General features: G+C 40.8%; 3 protein-coding genes across 3 annotated transcripts; 1 reads left to right on the plus strand and 2 right to left on the minus strand.

The window, feature by feature from the left end:
• Positions 1–552: 552 nt before the first annotated feature.
• il21 (interleukin 21) lies at positions 553–3,488 on the minus strand. Its single transcript, XM_070963285.1, has 6 exons — positions 3,357–3,488; positions 3,226–3,267; positions 1,147–1,260; positions 989–1,027; positions 779–859; positions 553–632 (listed from the first exon to the last, which is right to left on the minus strand). The coding sequence occupies exons 1-6, from the start codon at positions 3,486–3,488 to the stop codon at positions 606–608; spliced, it is 435 nt and encodes a 144-aa protein (XP_070819386.1). The 3' UTR covers positions 553–605.
• A 9,575-nt stretch (positions 3,489–13,063) lies between these two features.
• Positions 13,064–15,871, minus strand: cetn4 (centrin 4). The gene is made up of 5 exons (XM_070962566.1): positions 15,787–15,871; positions 15,372–15,527; positions 15,125–15,253; positions 14,562–14,699; positions 13,064–13,319 (listed from the first exon to the last, which is right to left on the minus strand). The coding sequence occupies exons 1-5, from the start codon at positions 15,787–15,789 to the stop codon at positions 13,230–13,232; spliced, it is 516 nt and encodes a 171-aa protein (XP_070818667.1). The 5' UTR covers positions 15,790–15,871; the 3' UTR covers positions 13,064–13,229.
• Positions 15,872–16,034: 163 nt separating this feature from the next.
• On the plus strand, positions 16,035–18,761 carry bbs12 (Bardet-Biedl syndrome 12). The gene is made up of 2 exons (XM_070962860.1): positions 16,035–16,112; positions 16,713–18,761. Exon 2 carries the CDS (start codon positions 16,725–16,727, stop codon positions 18,660–18,662), a length of 1,938 nt encoding a protein of 645 aa, XP_070818961.1. The 5' UTR covers positions 16,035–16,112; positions 16,713–16,724; the 3' UTR covers positions 18,663–18,761.
• Positions 18,762–21,192: the final 2,431 nt, after the last annotated feature.

The following is a 21,192-nucleotide window of genomic DNA, read 5'->3' on the forward strand; positions in this document are numbered from 1 at the left end:
AATAGATGAAAAATGAAGCAGTGACTGTCAGCGCTCATCTCAGCTTGTTGCTTTACTCTCAATGAAAAAAATGTGTAGCAGTAAAATGAAAGCAAATTGTTGGATAGTAGTGGTTCATGAGGTGGAGTTTGGAGGTTTTTAACATCATTATTACGACTTTTATGATGTGCCTCTGCCAGTCCATAAGAACTTTAAATATCCATCCCTGCCGGACGCTTTTATGTTGTCCTACAAATAAACCCAGCACACCAAACCTGTGTCTTGAAATCAATTTAATATTTTCAAATGGTACAGTTACTTCAGTAAAATAATTCCTGTGCTAAGGCGCGTCATACACAGTATAAATGTCATCATACACTTTATATTCTTTGAGAACTACAATAACTACAATAAATTAACTTTCACTGTCAGTGAAAAAGAAGAAAATCAGAACTGCTGAGTCCACTGGGTGGCAGCAAAGCAGCTTTCCTGAGAAAACATAGCTTGGGCGGCTCGCCACCACTGTCTAAATAAATATTAAATAAGTATAATTAAATATTCAGTCTTGTCAGTGTAGTGTCTTCTCTACATTCAATCCTTGGTCACAAATAGATCTTCGCCTCTTCTCAGTTCATGCTCAGTCTGTCTATGGCCTGAAGAGGGGAGAAAAAAATGATGTTGAATTCAGTCTTTGTTTCATGTATTCACGTCTTTACAGCGTTCATGACAAGCAGTGCTGTAGAGTTTCAGCCACAACAATGCTTTATGCTACAACAAAACAAGAAGGAAAAACTCTCACCCTTTGAATAAGAGACTCCAGTCTGTTGAAAAACTCGCTCGCATTTTCCTTTGGATGGGAGTCGCAGTCCTGGCAGGTGGGCTACAGGGAAACAGGCAAACACAAGAGAATTTAACTCGCTGCTCAGCATCTGCTGCGAGTGTAACGCGTCACACGTACATGAGCGAAAGCAGAGGGAGGTGTGGAGAAAATATTGACATGTTCTCTTACCCTAACATTTCCTGAGTTGCAGAAGTCCAGGCCTTTCTCCTGAAATGGATAAAAAAAATACACCTGTTAGTTTTAGAAATGTGTCGTACTGCAAACATTGTACTTGAGATGTGCTGTCAGATACGTTGTTTAAATAACCCCCCCTCCCGTTTACTTACAGTAATGTTATGATTGAGGCTCCTGTAAAGTTTGCTTCGATTCCTTTCTGTGATGTTGAATTGCACCTGCAGTGTGGTCCGGAAGCAGTGCAGTGCTGACAGACAGCAGCAGTCCTGATACATAATGAAAAAGACATAATGAAAAACACCACACCGACGTGTCAGGGTTTGGCCTCTCGAAAAAGACCTCTGGTGCTTTTGTTTGCTAGAAAACATCAGTTCAGTAAAAAGTGCTCAATTTTTCATAAGAATTATCCCTCAAAATAATCTTAATTCATGTGTGGTTTGTACTTGATTTACAGAAAACTGGAAAATGACTTTGACGCCTGTGTCAGATAAACCATAAAAAAGATGGTAGAGCTTTAAAAGTTGTGTTTTGTCAGCCATAGGTTTCATTCAGCAACGTTTTTTAGTCTTTACATGGTGATTTTTTTATGATACATACAATAATTTGAAGGAAAAAAAAAATTCCTTCCATCACTGCTATCAAAACATTTCCAAGAAAGCTGCAGTTTCTGGTTTCATGTCTTCATCACTGCAGTTGACTTTCCAATCAGATACATGCACAACTCTTTTACTTAAACTGAAACTGAACCAAATAAAGTTTCCACTATTTTAAAGTTTCTTTTCCTGAAAGCGCTTCGGGCATTTTTGTTTGAATTGTTTCCTTCCAGAAATCTTAATGAAAGTGTTGATGTCATGACATGTTTTTTCCAGGTCAGACACTTTGTTTCTGTTTAGGTGCTGCAGTGTGTGATGTTCATGAACCCGAGTGGCTTTGGTCAGATCATAGTTTTATATTGGTGTGTTCTGCTTAAAGATTTAGTGACAATACTCATTCACGATGAGAACTGAACAGTCAAACAGTAACAGCTGCGTTAATGCTTCCTTACCGCAAAGTCAGGTGGAATTTTAGCTCTGTAGTGTTGTGATTTGCATTCGGAGTATTAAAATTTATTTTGCAAACTAGCGGCTCGACGCCCACCTGTTGATCCTTATCATCATGTGGTTCGAGATAAGCTGTAATTTGCCGGTTTTTAAACAAGAGACTGACTCAAATGTCTTGCAGCGCACCGGGGAGCGTTTTGAGTTTGTGAGGTGGCGTGAGGAAGTGTCATGGTTTTGTCTGCTCTCTCGCTTGATTACTCATCACATTTCACTTGAGAATGCAACGGAAGCTGTGAGAAAATACACAGAGCGAGCTCCTGACTTGACTCATCGAAGAGCAAGAGGCCTGACAAGAAAGAGGGCTGATCTGAATTTACAAGTAATGCAGCCGCTCTTAACAGATGTTTATTTAAAGTCGAGTGCACATACTCAGATTAAGTGGGATTGTTTTGACAACAGTAGTATTCAAATCACTAAATATTGGCTTTCCTCTTCATAAAGCCCAATTATACCAAACTACATGAGCAGTACATTTTTAGGCTAAATGTCATTGTTATAATAAGGTTTTAACTGTTTGTTTAGATTAAGATTTGTGTTTTTCGAGGGCTAATTAATTTCTAACACCGCTGCTTCCAAAAAAACTAAATGCATGATGGAAAGTTTGTTCTCTGGAACATTGTTTAACTATCACATTTTTATTGTTATTAATACTTTTCAGTACTTTTGTGTAAATTCCATGTTTTCTGTATCAATACAAGAAATACTTCATTTACTTAAAAATACATGTTTACATTTCAGTTCACTCCACAAACTGTGACAGAGTGTTTTAGGTTTAGCCTCGTCAGCTTTGCACTGCATTTGTTCTATTTTTTTTTTTTACATTAACTAGCAGAAAATGTGAAAAAAAAAAAAATTATCCAAATATTACAAAAATAATCCAGTAATTCATTTTTTAAGTCTGCTGGTAAGCCTTTAGTTTGTAGCTTTAACAGCTGATTGGTTACACAGGCTTTACCCAAGACACCGTGAGCTTTCACACATCATTTGATGTACTCCTACAGTAGCCGGCACATGACAATTAGTAACAACAGCAAGTGGGAGAATAACAACAATGAGTAAGCAACCACAAATATTAAATGTGGCGGTGACCATGCTTCCAATTATTATTGGATACAAGTCGGTTTGGCTTACCTCAATGTTCTTTGGTGGAGTATTCAGCATCTGCTCATTGTGCTGCAAGACACAAACCAACAATACATTTAGTGACGATAAGTGCGACCATACAAAGACAGTCATGAGAAAGAAAATGCAGAGGAGCCCACCTGCAGGTTCGCTTTCACAGCACTCAGCTGTCTCAGGACTTCTTGTAATTTTTTCCTCTGCAGGATGTTCGCCGATGTGCTGGCCATAAAACAGCAGCAGACTGCAAAGAGGCAAGTCAGGACCAGCTTCATATTCTCAGTTTCAGCAGCAGGCACCAGATCACCAAAAGACGGTTTTCAAAAGATTTACTGGAAATGCAGACCGTTGTGTCGCTTACCTTTTTATACTTATCCCTGAGGACACAGGAAAACCACTTGCAGAGAGTTGGAAAGCTGCAGAAACTGGTGTGTGTGAGTAATGAAATTTTCTTTTCCACTGACAGTCACCACTACGTGATCCGAGAGTGGCGTCAAGGCGCGCGTGCGTGGGGCCTATAGATACGAGTGTGTGAACGTAAACTTGTTTGAGTGCACCCGACAGGAAACGACAGGAAGACGGCACTTCCCATTTTCATTTTGAATCAGTGGAGCCGCAGATATACCGTGTCATAGGTAGTTTTCGTAGGTGTGGTATTGGCAACCTGAATGCATTCACTGCATCATGGCCACCTACACAAACACACAGAGCCTGTTGCAACAACAGGAAACCCTGTTTTAGTATTAATGTTGAACCAAAGTCAGGAGATATGATGTTTTGTCTGTGAAGGAGGAAGTCGTCTTTTTGAATGGCCTCTGAGGCTTCCATCATTTCATCTCGCTGTTACTCATCGAACAGAAACCGTCTCTCTCTGTCCACTTGCAAAGACAAGCGAAAGTGTTGTGAAGCCACAGCACAGTCCACGTGTGAAAGAAATAACAGTAAGTGTAGTCCTCTGAGTTGACTGCAGAGAACAGACCCTGGAGCTCGCAGCCATGCCGTGGATAATTCTTAATGTATGAATCAGTGATGATGTACAGGATGATTCATTAATCAGGCTCCACAAATAAGAAATGACACGTTGTAGATGTGACATATTTAAAACCGCACAGCGTCGACAGCTGATGGCACAAACTCTCCGTTAACAGAGTCACAGCGATTCATGTTCTTCACGCTGACATGATCAGTGGAATCACAGGTCATCCCCTCCCGGTTTGTCTTGGCTTCACCTCTGATCACCAACAGTTGCATCATGTCAGCGTAGACTCAAACAGTAACGGCATTGACAGTTCTTTTGTACATTTGATGTGTACGATGGCTGTGAAATGATAAAACACGACCGGCGTGCGTTTGCAGGCACTCAGAATCACCTCCTGCTTCCTAAAAAATCAGCAAAACAAGCACATTATTGGGTTCAAACAGTACTGAACCACAGGAGGAGCAGTCGTGTTTGTGATTCTATACTTGTGACACTGAGTCCCAGTTCAAATAAAACTCTAAAAAGAAGTGCACAGCTTTGCCTCTGAACCTCAGCCGCCTTGACTTGCAGCTGACAGCCGTGCTTGCAGTAATTTTTTAACGCCGTTTTCTGGAAATCGCGGATTACTTTGTTTTCTCAAAATAACAAAGCTCGGTTTCTTGTGAAAGTTCTGTTTATCTCAAGAAAACAAAATTTCTCAATATAACAAGGTCACTTATGAGAAAACATCAGTTCCAGTGATATTCTACAAAATGTGACTGAAGTACAGTCTGCTTAGTATATGTGTATATATTTGTTGCTGTACATTTTATTTTATTGTGTTGTATATTTCTTATTTACATATATCTTTAGTATTAATATTCTGTTTTTTTATATTGCCTTTATATATATATATTCCTTCTCATTCTTTCTTTCTAATTTTATTCTAATCTATAATTCTATTTTGTATGGAGCACTGCTACGAAAAACAACGTTTTAAAATGATAACTATCAACTCCATATTAGCTGATCAAGCTTTAGCTGGCAGCTTGGCACACTGGTGCAGCGTGACCTCTGGTCTCTTTTGAAATCTGAAAATGAATTAGGTTGGGACGCTCTGTGAACTGTAAATAAAAACAAAATTCAGTCATTTACAAACAAACTGTGATCACTGACAACAGTTTTGTGAAGCGTTTCTGAGTCCATGTGTTAATCTCCATTATCCAATCACGTGTTCACTAAGTGGCGAACCTCGCTCCATCCTTGAAAGGACGCCCCTTTCAAACCCAATCATGATGCTATCACCTGTTAGCAGTGAGCCTGTTTACCTGTGGAACGATCCAAACAGGTGTTTCCAGAGCAGTCTTTAGTTGCTCCTGTCCCAAATCAATTGAAAAGTGTCGCTGCATCAGATTCACAAAAACATATAGTTACAAAAATAAATGAAGCTGATGAGAGAAAACATCAAATATATTTCCTTTGTGCTGTTTTCAGTTGAGTGTATGTCAGAAAGGATCAGCAAATTATCACTTTTTTGTTTTGTTTTTTTCAAATCAAGGATGTATTGGTTATTTTTTTCAGTGTTTTGTTGCCCACTCAGCCCACCCTGTGACCACTTTCTGTTTTTTTGACTCAGTGAGAGTTGCACACACACACAGGTTGGACTGGCAGATGTGCAATGTGAAATGCTAAACTGGGAGAAACAGAAAGAGAACGTGTAGAAAAAGAAATAAAATCACCATTTGTTGAAGTTTACAGCTTTTAAAAGCTTAAAGTTTCATACTTCAGGTTGAGACATGACTTAGAAAGGCTTTCTTAATCACTCAGTGGAGATTTCAATGGAAATATCACTGAATATTTGAGGTGATGGTCACTGACTCCAATGTGCATTCATACTGTATTACACATTTTGGAAATTCAGGAGGCATCATCTGTTAGTCAGTGCGTCCACGTACACGAGGAGCTCAGTCACTGCTGTCAGTGTCAATGCCGGTTCACACGTTCTCTCCACACACAATCTTTACATCTGTCTGCTCGCCAGAGGGGAGGAAGTGAGAGTGAGACTGAGAGAGAAAACCCCTCTCGTCTTCTCTCTCTCTCTCTCTCTGCCGGCGTAAGGGAAACGGTGGGTGGGGGCTTCGACTGGTCTGAGAGGTGCTTCACCCTCGGGCTCCCGTCTTATCAGGAGTCCCTTCTGTGATGCACGTAGAGAAGGGAAAATGTGTCCTCAGGTAGATTTCAAATTCAGACGAATTTTCCTCCACTGGCTGCCATCAGGGAATCTCTTGTAACCCACCTGTGTGTGTGTGTGTGTGTGTGTGTGTGTGTGTGTGTGTGTGTGTGTGTGTGTGTGTGTGTGTGTGTGTGTGTGTGTGTGTGTGTGTGTGTGTGTGTGTGTGTGTGTGTGTGTGGTGTGTGTGTGTGTGCAGAAAAGTCTTACTAAGCAGCTTTGTCAAAATGAGCACAATGTCTCCAAAAGACAAATCATGCAACTTTTGAAGCATAAAGTTTAGGAGATGTAAAAAAACCGAGCGCAGTGAAAATGACACTTTTTCTGTACGACTCTCTCTCTTCAGAAAGGATCTGTCTTCATTAAAGCTTAAACTTTGCTTTACTAATGTTTTATGGGGCAGTTATAATCCATGAACAAGAACAGCTTTTGTGGTTGCCATGTGGTGAAAAACCCACCGATCCTTCTGCAGGATGACATCTGCTTTGTCTTTCTAGCTCTTCAGTTTATCAGGAGGCCCCATCTGTTGCCAGTTTGACCACTTTACCACCTGGACCAAAATACACCTAAAACACTTAAAATACACTTCTTCACCTTTGTTCACTGTGTTTCTGACTTGTGTATGTATATTTTTATTGTCATATTTTTTACTTTTTAATAGTATTTTTTAGTAGATGTGTCATGCGCCAACTTCACCAAAGCAAATTCCTCGTATGTGTAAAATCGTACTTGGCAGTAAAGCTTTTTCTGATTCTGATTCTGATTCTGATTCTGATTTCTGATTTCTGATTTCTGATTCTGAATCTGATTCTGATTTACCACTTGGAGGGGTCTCCCTGATGAACTGAGGTGTTAGCTAAAAAGTCAAAAGGCACACGCTGGAGGAGGAGAAACACCAGCCAGAGAGATGTTTTGCACACCAAACATCGTCAGCAATGGCACATTACTGATCAATGAAGCATTCGTAAGTTGGTTTAAACATTAAAAGCTGTTAGTTCTGACTTTAAACCCTTTAGAGAATGTTGGCTTGTTAGAAAGGTTGTTTTATGCAGTCGTGACCGAAGTCTTAACCCTGTGTTAGCCTCTTCACATGCTAAAAAAAGGCATGGTGGAGGAACGGAATCGTCACATACGCCTCATCTGCATTTGAGAGTTCAAGCTTTTTCCATGAAATTCAGAGAAACATCGCTGTACTGAGGCATGTTTTTGGCGATGACTAAACCTCTCGGTCAGGGGTGAAAACATGTCACAGTGAGAGTCGCGCTTTGTGGTCAGCCAGAGTGTTAAACGCAGTGCAAAAAGTGTGACTTGAAGTGAGGCTGCAGATGAGAGAATACTGACAGATGGAGGTCAGGAGGTAAAAAAAAAAGAAAAAAGTGAACGAGCCTATTTTCTAAAACCGGAAACCTGCAACCATCACATTTTACGAATGAAATTAAGGTTTTTTGAACTCAGAGATGTGAGCAGGCAGCATTTATCAGCCTGTGAAGTGTGTGTGGGATCAGTGGCACTGAAATTTGGCTTTTCTGAAGGTCCACAGGGTCTGAATTCAATCTGCAGCCAGATGACGCTTTGGTTTTAGGTGGACAGTGATGTCATTTCTGCTTTCGAACTGTCAGCTTGTAGAGAACAGGACACCCTTCTGTCCACTGTGTACTCCATTAACTTTGAATAAACTGTGTGTTTTCCTCTCAGACTTCTATGACCCTTAAACCGCCTTTGTTAAAAGGAGGTCTGTATTTCCAGAAAAACAGCGTTCGGACTGTGACTGAAAGAATAAGGTTTTTGTTTTCACTGTGACAAATGAAAGCTTGAATTTCCAAAAGACAATTTTATTGAATAAAGAGAAAAAGTGGGTTTACATTCTGCCTTCAAGTGAGGATTGAAAATTGAGTCAGAAAATTTCATTCCAGGTTTTTTTCTTTGAGACACCCCTGCCCGATGCTAAACGACAGACCAGCTCAGCTTAGCTCTTCAACAAAAGGCCGGCATTGACTGATGTGACACTGTAACCCAGGCGTCTCAAACTCAAAGGGCCGTGTGGCTGCAGGTTTTTCCTCCAGCCAATCAAAAGCACGCAGTCTGACCAATCAGCTGTCTGAAGACTGAGATCAGCTGATGAAATGAGTCAAGTCTGGTGTGCTGCTGCTTGGTTGGAAAGAAAACCTTCAGCCACTCGGTCCTTTGTGGAATGAGTTTGAGACCTGTGCTGTAACCCTTTCAGACAGACCTGTCCCTCCTTTAGTCTCATGTATTTCGGTGCAGATGCCTTCAGTTGTTGCTCATCAAAATCATTTTGTTTATTTTGTTTTGACTTGAAATCGTCACCTGGTCGTACTGTGATGATGTCATGTTTGTCATACTGTTTATTATGCCATTGCACCATTTCATCCAAATAAAATGCATGTCTGAAAAACTGCCAAGCGCACTGTTGCTGTGTATTTTGTCCAGTTATGGCTCGTGTGTGATTTGAAAGAAGTATTAGTCGTCTCTCTGCAGTCAAAGTGAGGTCAAAATCTGCCCTCCTGCTGTACAGTGACCATCAAACTGTCAGGCAGATTTGTTTAGATTTATTCATTTTGAAGTTTACTTCCTACTCCCACTTGCAGTAGTATGATTTCCGACACTGCGGTCTCCCCTCTGTGAGCAGTTTGCATTTCCAGGGCGAGTGGGTGCGAGGTTGAAAGTTTGCATGCAACTCATACACAAACTGGCATATTGCACAACATTGTACACTGTTTTGAAACTTTCTGCTAAATGTGCTTAAAAATGAAGCCCTCTGTCATTTTAGAACCGTTTGTGGAGCCCGAACGAGGCCAAACGAAGGTGATTTTCAGTGATTGAGAGGAGTGAGCATGCTCGATATTACCGTAAGTGCGCAGGAAGAGGGTGTGGGTGGGGGATCGCCTCTTTTGGTTCTCTCCACTGGCACTGCAGCACTGATGACACAGCTTGTTTATAATGATTATTGATTTTTCACAGTCATCATGACTGAATTCAAAGATCTTAACAGGAGTTACGTTTAAAGGAGAAATGTGGAATTAAGTTCCACTTGATGAATTATAAGCACTTAGAAAGACAGTGGGGACAGTTTAAAACAAATAAACAAAGAAAACCTTGAGCAGGATGAGAATTTACCACCAGCCAAACGCGGATCGAATCAGCCTTTTCCTGGTGCAGTACGGTGATATCAGCTAGTTTCCAGCTGGTTATTTTGGATAAAATCAGATCTACAGCAAACAAAAGCAAAGCAGGTGAAGTCTTGATTCCAGTCAGCAGGACAAACAGGTCAACGGGCAAACTTTCCCCTCTGCTATGACCGAATCTTTCCAAATTATACAATGTCAATCTTTAGTGAGTTGTCACCAGAGCACAGAAAGAAGTGTTGAATTGTTGGCAGTTATTATTCAGTGACTTACTAACATGATCTGATAAAACAGCTCAGGAAAATATTTGAATTTCTCATCTGAATGTGTGATCACACCCACAGTTTGTTTCCTCTGTCTAAACAGGAGTGTGAAGCTCGACTTCACTCGGTCTGATCACGCGTGAAAAATTTCACTTTAACTTGCAATCAGCAGATTCAGTCAGCTGGAATCTCTAAATCTACAGAGCAAGAGGAACTTGTCAGCATCCTTTGCTGCTTGTTAGGAACACAAAGAAACAGCTAAAGATCCACTGACGTGAGGGCTGCCGGCAGTCAGCTAATTAAAAGTTGTGCTGAAACAGTAAATGTTGAACTTTTCTTTTTGTCAGTGCTCATCAGACTAAGAAAGAAATCTCAAAATGAAATGATGCCCAGCTGTGAGTTGTAATACACATTTCTAAGTCATTAATCCAAAAATATTTAGCACTGCTGTGTTCTGTCCTGTTGAACCACTCCGTAAGTTACTTGGCAAAGGTCTGACTTTATTAAACTCTTGTTCTCAGCCGCCCAAATCAACTGAATCAAAAGGTAGAAAGGTGATTAATCTCATTAACCACCAAAATGTAACTGAGACTAAAAACTCCTGCCCGACTTATTCTGCACGTTATTTTAAGACTTTGAGAATCAGAGTATTTGTGTCCAAAAGAGTCCACAGATCAGTCCTCTTTTCGTCGACACCATGCAGGTTAATACTGACACCATAAGACAGATAAAAGCAGTCCACTGAAACCTGATGGTCATGGAAAGACTAGAAACCTTTTCTATTGGCTGCCACTTTTCTTACTTTGTAACATCTCATTCAGCTTGTAGCACCAAACCCTGACAGGATGCTTTTTTTTTTTTTTAACTTCAGGTACAGTGGTGATGCGACACGACGCCGCTCACCGCTGCAGCTCTTAAATGCTGCTATCGACCAAACTTTCGTTCCCTCACAGTCGTTGACACCTGATCTACTCAAAAGTCTAAAGGTGGTTGGTTGTGGGATGGAAACAGATCTCCCCCTCAAAACAAAAAAAACATCAGTTCAAGCATTAAAATGAGATGCAAATGACTCAGGTGTGCATTGTACTGGAATAAAAAGGAGATGCTAAAAAAAGCGTGCTAGCTGGTTTGTGATCACAGCTGGAACATTAAAGCAATAAACCCACAGATGAAATGAACAGTGATCACATTTACATGTCAATTGATCACATTCAGCACAACCAGGACAAACACTTAGCTAAAACTGAAAGACACATTGCAAAAAGTTAAAATTCATCTGTGGACGCCTAACAGTCCAGAGATGATTGAATTTAATTAGTTTCAAAAGCACAAAAAGCAGAAGTACTTAAATGTGAGGAGGTTAAAAAGGGAACATACCACTGATGCAGTCACTCTGTGCTTCTTCTAGACACAATGACGGGTATTTGTCTTCAGCTTGTCTAACTAAAAGGGGGCTTGTGAAAATAAGTAGCCCACATAATGGTGACACATTCTTGACATTTAAGAGTTAATAATATAATCATCTATTACCAGCAGCGACCAGATATGCAACGCTTTGTTGTTTTGGAAATTGTTCATTTTATGGGAAAAGAAGAGCAGCGGCGGAGCAGTGGGAGTATTGAACAGACTGTGATGTGAACGGTGTTAAACCACAACAGAAGGGGAATAACACCCAGCTGAGGGGCCGTGAACATATTAAAGGCCATGAAACTGCCACTGTACAAAAACAGCCAATCAAATTGGAAAGTTCTGTCATAAAATCAAACATCCATCGTTTGAACAACACCTACTCCTCCAAACTGACTGCTCGGTGCAGTGAAGTGTTAAACTGACGAGTCTACGCCAACAAGCATTCTTTCTGTGAACGGTTATGGTTTTAAAAAAATGGATTTAGCAGATTCTTCTCAGACCTAATATTTGTGGTTTTTCAATCAAGCCTCAGCTGTGGTGGTTTTCAAGCTGCACAGAAACCCATGAAAACAGCTTTAATCTTAGAATCTGACAGAGAACAATGAGGCCAAAGGGCTTGCAAGGATCTTCCATAATATGAGGACACGATTCATTTAGATACCAGTTTGTCATTTTCTGTGTCCACTCAGAGCGAGTTTCAGCAGCGTTTCTCAGCTCTCACCTGCTGCGTGATGCACTTTGAACTCCAAGAAGGTGGATGGATTTGAGTCATAGGCAGCAGCATAAAATGAACCTTTGAAATACTGCCCTTTTGATTTGGCTCATCTGTATCCAATCTCGAGTTGTGGCTCAACATTTGAGCAAAATCAAAGGAATCCATGTAAATTCTATATTCTGGGACTTCAATTTGGTACAAACTGAAGATAACGGTCTTCAATATGACACAAGGCATGCAGCCATGCCTAGAAATGTAAAGAAAATAACTAAGAGTGACACGTGTTCAAAACAAAAACAAATCTCTTAAGTACCATGAACATCTTGAGGACTTTGTCAAAGTTGAGATTTTGGGAATTTAGGACTCTTTGAACTCATATTTCTCTTTTTAAACATTTCATGTGGAATATTTTTCAAAAACAAACAAAAAACAGTGGATATCTCATCTCGGGACGAAACTTTTCATATTTTCCACCTGATGTTCCTTCGCTGTCTCGAACAGGTTATCAGAACTTTCACAATCAGTGGCAAGCATCCTCAAAATAATAGACAGACGTCTGACGGCTCGGAAAAACACGTCACTACAATATCCTGTTTATTTTAGCAAGGCATTGCGTTTTGGTCAAAGCCAGACTTCCGCTGTATATTACAATTAATCAGTAGGAGCAGTTTTCCTCTAAGATGATCAGAGCATGTAGGTAAGACAGTGTTATACTGTCTCTTCTTCAGACGATGACTTGGTTCAGCAACTCAAAACATGAAGTGAGAGTGACTTTTACTGAGTTACTCATCTCAAGTGCACGCTTGTCATTTCTATCTACAGTAACATTCTGGTTAGTCAACATCGGCTTAGTCATATGACTTTCACTGTCTGTTCCCTGACATCTGACCATGATTGACATTTCTGTGCAGAATGTAGAGCTGTACACAGTGTACTGAAATTCACTGAGATTTCTGAAACCACTACATGAGCACCTCTGCAGGTGCTGCACAAGGTTCGAATAGAGGCACTGAAACACTGTGACTCTATGGGGAGCTTTTCTTATGTGCACATGGACACGCTGAACTCGCTATATGTAATTATACTGGCACCTGTGTGCACGTAAAAGTTACAACAGACAAACAAACTATGATCAAATATATTTATTTGCATTGTAGAAAAAGCTGTGCAAAGATACAGAATGTTAAAATATTATTTACACACCAAACAAGTCTAAGTCCCCAGAAAGCAACTGTATAAACTGACAGAATCAAAGGTGAATCTCAAGAGGGTCTCACATCAAGACTCAACAGGCTCAGTAAAGATTGGTCTTCTTCATTATCCTCAGGAACTCCTGCTCGTTGACCTCACCGTCTCCGTCTCGGTCTGCCTCGTCAATCATTTCCTAAAAGGATAAGAAACAACGTCTACTGTGGTATGTTCAAAACGAGAAAGTTTCGAGTGACTCGAGCACTGAAAGCTATGCTTCATACATCACATGTGACAGACATGGAAAAACCCTCACTCTCTTCTGGTCTGACAACATGTGTCGCACGGGGCCACAGTTCCTCAGAAATAACCGACCTACGACAAGACTGTCGTTGCTCTTTTACGCAACATGAGAGGAACCACTGTAGGAGACGAGTGAGGAGAAAGGAGTGCGTGAAGTGCCACAGTCCACGTTAGGAAAACTTCTCTATGGCTTCTTCACTTTGATGTTTCTTGACAGAAAAGTGTGTTCACAAACATCCTGCACCGCACTCCACATAAACAGTCCATTCAACCTGAGAGACGCCCAGTGCCCATGTTCTATGCAACAGTACAATATCCGAAACTAGCCTATTACTGGAAACTACTCTTTATTGTACGTATTGTATGTTTCTTGTTTGTTTGTTTAATATGTTATTTGTTTGTTTATTATGTTGTATTTGCTACATTTTAATATGTTCTGACTGGCTGCTACCTTGGTCAGGTCTCTCTTGTAAAAGAGATTCTGAATCTCAATGGGATTTCCTGGTTAAATAAAGGTAATAATAATTGTCAAACATGAGGGCAGTTTGAGGAAAATGAACCCTCTTTCTGGTATTTTATAACATTTGTCACATGTTAAAATGTATTTGTGGTGATCAACCACGAGGCTGTTCTGGCACACAGACAGTCATCAGATTAAAAAAATAAATAAATAACCCAACACTGTTACTCATGATCAAATTACTCTGATTAGAAGTGGAAAGGCCAGTGTGCAGGAGGCTTTTGCTTTGTCGACCCGTGGTCTCCTCCTGGTCCTACACACCTGTCCACTCACAGGTGTACAAAAGTTTTGCTCTTTTGAGAACAGGAATTATAAAAACCTGAACACTCTCGTTCTCTGTCACAGAGAAGAAATTACAAAACAGTAATTAATTGACAAGCTAATGAAATACACGAGTGCAGCAGTCAATCCACAAATGCATTTGCATCACTTAAAAAGGAGTGCTTATTAAAAGAGGTTAACTGGACAACTGTCTGTTCGTTTGAATGCAAGAAATAATGAATACAAAAAGGAAAACATCTTTTTGTTTTGGGGCTCGTCCATGTGGGTGTACCACCAAGAACAAATGACATATAGTACACTGCAAACAGTGCATGTCATTAGAGTCGACCATACCTGCAGTTCTTCATCTGTGAGGTTTTCACCGAGCTCCTTGGCAACTCTCTTCAGATTTTTGAATGAGATTTTTCCAGTGCAGTCATCATCAAACAGCCGAAAAGCCTTCATTATTTCTTCTGTGGAGTCCTTTTCACTCTGTTAACAATGGTGACGTGACAGACTCATAATGATTAATGCATTACAGCTTTGGTTTACACTTTTTCAATCCATATCTTGCAACCAGAGACTGTGTCTCTCAAATGGCCAAGACAGATGTATCCGAAGGGAGACATTTGAGGCTAATCTAATGTAATCTAACTGAAGCTCAGTGCATTTTCTGCGACTGTTCAAAAAGTGTCATTTGCATGAAAGGCATTTGTCTATGTTCAAATACAAAGACTGTAAAAGACTTAGAGGAAATCTGTTTCTTGGATACTGCTGTTTTAAGAGTAACTGGAAATGAAAAGTGACTTCATTTCTTATGTCTATTAATTGTTAGACTGTCTTTCTGTGGCTAGAACTGACATTTTTCAACTTCTGAGAAGTTTCCAGGTTTTGTCTAACACCTGTATTACACTCACCATTTTCAGTGTCATCATACTGAGAAAGTCACTGAAGTCAATTGTTCCAGAGCCCTCTTTGTCAATGTCTGCAATCATTTTCTTGATTTCTTCTTTCTTTGGTTCAAAGCCCAGGGCTCTCATGGCAACCTGTGGCACACATACACAACAAACCTCAGACTGCTGTGGCCCCATTAGAAAGGTATATGTGAAGCTGTATATACACTGAACAACAGTTTATCCAAAGTATACGAAACCATAAACTAACCTTTAGCTCTTTCACATCTATTGTTCCAGTTCCATCTGTGTCAAAGAGATCAAATGCCTCCTTAATTTCTTGCTTTTGCTCCTCAGTTAGTTCGATTTTGGGACATGCCTTTTTCCTTTGGCCAGCCGAAGAGGCTGGTTTGCGGTAACTTGAAGCCTGAAACAAACACAAATATCATACAAGACACCCAGTTTGCAGGGAAACCCACAGGTAATGTTTTTACGTGTTAGTCAACTGTTGCTATCATGCTAAATTAGCTAGCTAACGTTAGCGCCCATGCTGCTCCACCGGACCAAACAAACAAGTTTTCAAGCTGAAATAAACAGCTTTATCGAGCTGTGCGCCATCTTTTAACTTCTAAAAAAAGTTATTACAACGTATACAGTACATGCTAGACCTTTATATGAAAGATTACCATTTAAAATAACGATTATGCAAGGATAGCTTCGATGCACAGTTAGAAAATCGGATGTCAACAAACAGACACAACGGCTGTATTCAAATGACATGAGAGACGGCCAATAGAAACCATGAATGCGCCGTAGCGCGAGCATATTATCCAATTGCAAATAACAATGGGCGGGTTGTAACGGTGCTCACCAATGGTCGAGAGCGGTTTTTTTTGTCTCCCAGCAACCAATACTCATATGCGCATGCGCAGTTAATCATTTGAGCCGGGACAGCTGGGCAGTGGAAGTTACGTGTGGGAGCTTATACAGTATCATACACTATTAAATTAAGGTAACATTGTACTCTTATTGAATAAAAAACGTTTGTTTCGCAGAAGCATTTTTTGGAGACACCCCCGCGGTCTTAGCTCACTTTAGCCTCGTTATGAACAGATTGAATTTAGAACTAAAGCAATTTTCAGAAGACATTAGCTTGTTAGCTTAGCGTTCAAGCTGCTGTTTGTGTGGTATGCAGGCTATTTGCAAGTCTGGTGAGCTGTATCTCTCAATGGCACCTGCCCCTTTTGACGTTATGATGCGTGTATGTTGTACAGTTTTGATGTACTTACAGCTGCTGTTGCATCTACGTGGTTGACCAATTTTCAAGGCTGATCACATGTTTCATCAGAATCTGTGAAAAACGTATTGCTATAGATCTCAGATAAATACAGTGGAGTGAAAAATTCATAATATGAAGTTAAGTCAACCTCAAATTTGAACCTACATTCATTGCTTGAGAAACTGCTTATTGTCCACTGTTGCTTGTTACTGTGTAAGTTCAAACAACAAATTGTGTTAATTTAACAGTCTTTCTCACTAGAAAGAGAAATGTGGGGTTTACCTGGTTAAAGGTGAACAAATGTAAACCTTCTTTTGTCCTTCTAAAACTCAGGCACTTCCAGTAATGCTGGGAAGTACTATCCTAAACCATCGACAACATGTGGGACTGCAGAAGCTCTCAGCGCTGGCAGGAATCACACATTCCTCTTTGGGCCCCAATAAAAAGTACAAGTTTATCCAAGATGACACGAGTGGGGAGTCAACTCTTGTTTGTTCGTGCTTTCGCATCATTGAGAACCTGGAGCTGACCTGCGCGGTGGGTCAGCTGGTTTACGAGACTCTTCAAGCCCACCAGAAGGTCTATCATACAGGGTCGGGATGTCTACTGTTTCTCGCAGGAGTGTGGAGTCGCGCTGCGTTGGAGTGCCTTCAAAGAGGGATTTCAGTAGCACAAATCATCTCGGCTATGTCTGAAGGGATGGATCTATGCTTGGATGTTTGTAAGAGAAGCAGCGTCTCAACTGAGGCTCTTGGCGTGGAGCAATCAGAGAGCTGCGCTGCAACATTTCATGGTTCAGAGCGTCACCTGTCAAAGAAACCCATTGTGGAGGCTTCACAGACATCATGCTACATGCAGGAGACAACAAAAGTTGATCAGAAGACTCTAAACAGCAGCAGACAAAGGAAAGTAAAGCTCAGCAGACATTTTTATGAGGCCAAGTCTGAAAAAGTCTCCACGGTGATGGAACCTCATCAGCTTAAGCATCCTGACATTGCACACATTGCTGAGGGATTGAGTCACGGTTGTATAGATGCAATGAATTTAGCAGTCGAAGCCAGCAGAATACAGTCAAGAAATAATCAACAAGATATCAGCTGTTCCACTTTTGATGTCACTAAAGTGGTGACGTGTGTGTTACCTGGTTTAACGGAGGAGCGTGCGTGTGTTGTACCAGGCTGCGTTGTCCTCTTATCTGCTGAACAGCTTTCAGTTGTACAGCACTTGAAGGAACAGCTCTTGAAGGTTGCTCTAGTTAACGGAGATTTATCAGATACCTATCGCCATCTTGGCTTTAACAGGCCAACAGGTATTCAATGTGTGAGTGACCAGTCGGATTTGTCAAGTTCCAGCAAAGAAGAAGAGTGGATGGCAAAGGTTGTGACACTTCTGTTGAAGCTGGGAGTGAACCTTATATTAGTCAGTGGGCTTGTCAGTGAGGAAGTGATTCTACGCTGTTGTAGACATCATATTCTTGTGGTGGGAAAAGTGAAGGCTTCAGTTTTGAAGGCATTCGCCAATACAACAGGAGCTGTTCCAGTGACTTACGCCACACAGTTGAGTGAGCACTGTGTTGGCATTGGGGTGAAGGTTGTGATATGGAGGGACCTCAGCAGCCATGAGAGGAAGCCTTCAACCACTGTGAATATTTGTACTGGTGAGAACAGCGAACTGGTCACGGTGGTCCTCACGAGCTGTGTTCACGGCAAGCTGCAGGCCCTGGAGGATCAGTTTTGGGCATGTGCTTATCGTTTACACCACATGCTGAAAGACAAAGTCCTCCTGCCTGGTGCTGGAGTGACGGAAATGCTTTGTATTCATCACCTCCAAGAGCAAGTGGAGCGCCATGTCAAGCATCACAGAGAGAGGAAAGGGGAGCAGCAGATCAAAGCAGGAACAGAGAACCCTTACAGGGGTGTCGTGTTGCGCCTTATGGCAGATGGTTTAATAGATTATGTATCCACTGTAATGGTTAACACTGGAAGGATGTCAAAAGTCCAAGCCAGGACTGCAGTGAGCCAACAGCTTCAGGAATATAACGACCATGTAAGCATTGCTACAAAGCTCTCACAGCTTTTCTTGGATGGTGAACAAGGTGAAGATGTAGATGTCTCAAGATTAAAGCCCAGTGAAGCACCAGCAGGAAAAATCTACGATAATCTGAGTGTGAAGCAGGAGGCATGGAGGAAAGCCTTAGATCTGGTGTTCCTGGTTTTACAGGCTGATGCAGAGATCATCACAGGCATTGACCGAAAGACCGATGAAAATTTGATGCTGTTATGACAGACATACCGCATCTTCATTGACTGTTAGTCTCTTTATTAATTCGACAGCGAAAATGTGTTTAAATTGTGATTTCTTCCTATAACTGGCATGAAGTTAAAAATAGAATAAAGTTTGTTTGTTTGTTTGTTTGTTTTTAAAAAAGTTCATTTTGGTGAATCAATTCTTCTTCCTTGCCACCACTTGGGGGCGACACATCATTATATGACACTGTAGTCAGTCAGCTGCTGCTCATACATTATACAAACACAAATATTTCTGTGTCAAACGTGTCCACTGATTGAAATTAAATGCAAAGTAAAGAACCAAAAAAGGAGTTTATTTGAAGTGCTGTTTATTTGACTGCCCCTCTAACCTTCGCCGTCCTGACCTCCAAGTGTTGGAAAGCTCTTATTAATGAAAACAGTGTCTTAAGAAAACAAACATGAACTCAGGTCAGTCTTGAAGGCGTTGTGCATTATTCTCATAGGAAATTGACTTCATTTTTAGGATTAACCAACGCTGACTTTGCTGAGACTTCTTGTGCACACCTTGTTTTCCTGCTCAGTTCAGCCAGGGAAAAACAAATAGCCTCCACGTCTTAGACCACAATTAAATTTCAGTCTTCATGAGAATGAGAGGAATTTTGTTGCGCCAGTATATTTTTTAGTCTTGGGACGTTTCTGTTATGATATTTGCCTCCGCTTCATTATGTGTCTACAGCCCGGCCAGCGCCGTTCACATTGGACACTGCTTCCCTGCCAACTGTGGTTTTATGACTTGCTCAGTCACAATAGCAATGTTGATGGAGAGGGAACGCCTCCAGGCAGAGTAAATGTTTTTGGTTAAGTTTTATTAGGCCCTGTCCTTTTTAAGAAGTGACCAAAGGTAATAACAGCTTCCGAAGGTTGTTTGAATTCTAGAAACCTTTTTGTTGATCGCTGAAAGGTCACAGGAATATAACCAAGGCACCCCGCTGTGACCTTTGCACTCCTTAGCACTGCATGAAAGTTGGTTCATCCAGGAATTTAACACTTTAATATGATAAAAATTCAATTTAAAACCTTCATCTCAGCCTGAAAAACAGTTATTTCAAAGAGAAATGTCTGCGACTAAATCAAAAACAACCCAGAAACTGACCGTTCACATGAAACTAAAGCACGCTCTTGGTTATCTTTAGACTTTTTCCTATTGTGCACGCTGTATTTCAGAGGTGGCAGTTGCAGCGACCTGCGAGAGCTTCCATTTCCTCTGAGATCGGAGAGCTTCTCGTCGCGTTCTAAAAATAGTTCAGTGAAATAAAAGCGTTACAAAGGCTTCACGGTGGAGCCGCAGCAACCTTGACTCAAGCGTCAGTCAGCGGCGGCCAGGAGAGGGTGGGGTGTGACATCACGTAACAAACACAACATTGAGAAGGAAAATGGAACGGCTAATTTGGTGAAACATCTGAGCCTCCAGGCTGACTCCACACTTCACTGTCTGCCCCCTTCTGCATCTGCACAGAGAGCCTGATGCATGCACCAACGTGTAGAAATGCAAAGCCTAAAGAGCTGGATGAGATTAGAGGTTTTGTTTCTCACGTGCTGGCTGATAGTACAGTATGGGTGGTTCATTCAATTTCCTGTCAATATATTCAAAGTAAGATCTCATTTACTAGCAAATCAACCATTTTAAATTCCAAGACAGTTGAAATTTTGCTTTAGGAGTTAGATTCATTACATTTTCATCTGATACTAATACCTGTTTTTTTTTTTTCTTTTCAAGGAGAATAAAAGTTTCAGATTTTTTTAAACACTTAAAAATAAAATTAGCATTGGTATTCACAGAACTGCAGTTGTAAGAGGTCAGTACTGGTGCCGTACTGACACTGGAATGTGTCACAAGAATTTATTTTTAGACTGGCAAACATAAATCTTGTCTTATTTTCCTCAGACAGTGTTTTGTAAAGAATTATTATTTGTAGCCATATACAGCCTACTGTGATAGTACTGAATATGGTCTAATCTCTCTTTTGATGGGACTACAGACACATCCATATAATTGATAATCCACTTACAAACCATTCTGTTCTTTCATAATTCATACAAAATTGAGGTTGATGATTGGTACAGTAAATTGTGATTGGTAGTTTCTAGCATTATGTTGGTCTTGGACAAGCTTAAAGGCAGGATCAGTGTTTGCTATCATTTTTTTTGGACTTTGTGTTCCAGATGCAGTTTCAGAATTCTGTATGCTAGAAGCATAGCAGTGCTGCATTGAGCAATGCAACTGGAGTATTTATGTGTGGTTCACGAGATTCATTGGAGTTATAAAGACCCCAAATACAGCAGGTAAGCAGTCACCTCTTTCCCTACTTTACCTACATGTTATCTCATCATGAGCCACTGACTCCAGCCTTGGAGCAAACAGAGTATGAATATTACGAATAACCAGTAACAAAGTAAATGATGCAGTATCATCAGCAAGTCCTTCAGAATTTACTCATATCGAGCAATTAAACCACGGGACACTGAAATCACAGAGGCCCATTGCACCAATTCTAACATTCATG

Source organism: Chaetodon trifascialis, chromosome 5 (assembly GCF_039877785.1).
Source record: "Chaetodon trifascialis isolate fChaTrf1 chromosome 5, fChaTrf1.hap1, whole genome shotgun sequence".
Lineage (NCBI taxonomy): Eukaryota > Metazoa > Chordata > Actinopteri > Chaetodontiformes > Chaetodontidae > Chaetodon > Chaetodon trifascialis.

Coding starts and splice junctions, on each gene's coding strand:
- il21 (XM_070963285.1), bottom strand. CDS start 3,488: ATGAAGCTGGTCCTGACTTGCCTCTTTGCAGTCTGCTGCTGTTTTATG. Junction 1,028..1,146: donor GCCTCAATCATAACATTACT/GTAAGTAAACGG, acceptor TATCCATTTCAG/GAGAAAGGCCTGGACTTCTG. Junction 860..988: donor GCAACTCAGGAAATGTTAGG/GTAAGAGAACAT, acceptor GTTTCCCTGTAG/CCCACCTGCCAGGACTGCGA.
- cetn4 (XM_070962566.1), bottom strand. Junction 15,254..15,371: donor TAGATGTGAAAGAGCTAAAG/GTTAGTTTATGG, acceptor TGTGTGCCACAG/GTTGCCATGAGAGCCCTGGG. Junction 13,320..14,561: donor TCACAGATGAAGAACTGCAG/GTATGGTCGACT, acceptor TTATCCTTTTAG/GAAATGATTGACGAGGCAGA.
- bbs12 (XM_070962860.1), top strand. CDS start 16,725: ATGCTGGGAAGTACTATCCTAAACCATCGACAACATGTGGGACTGCAG.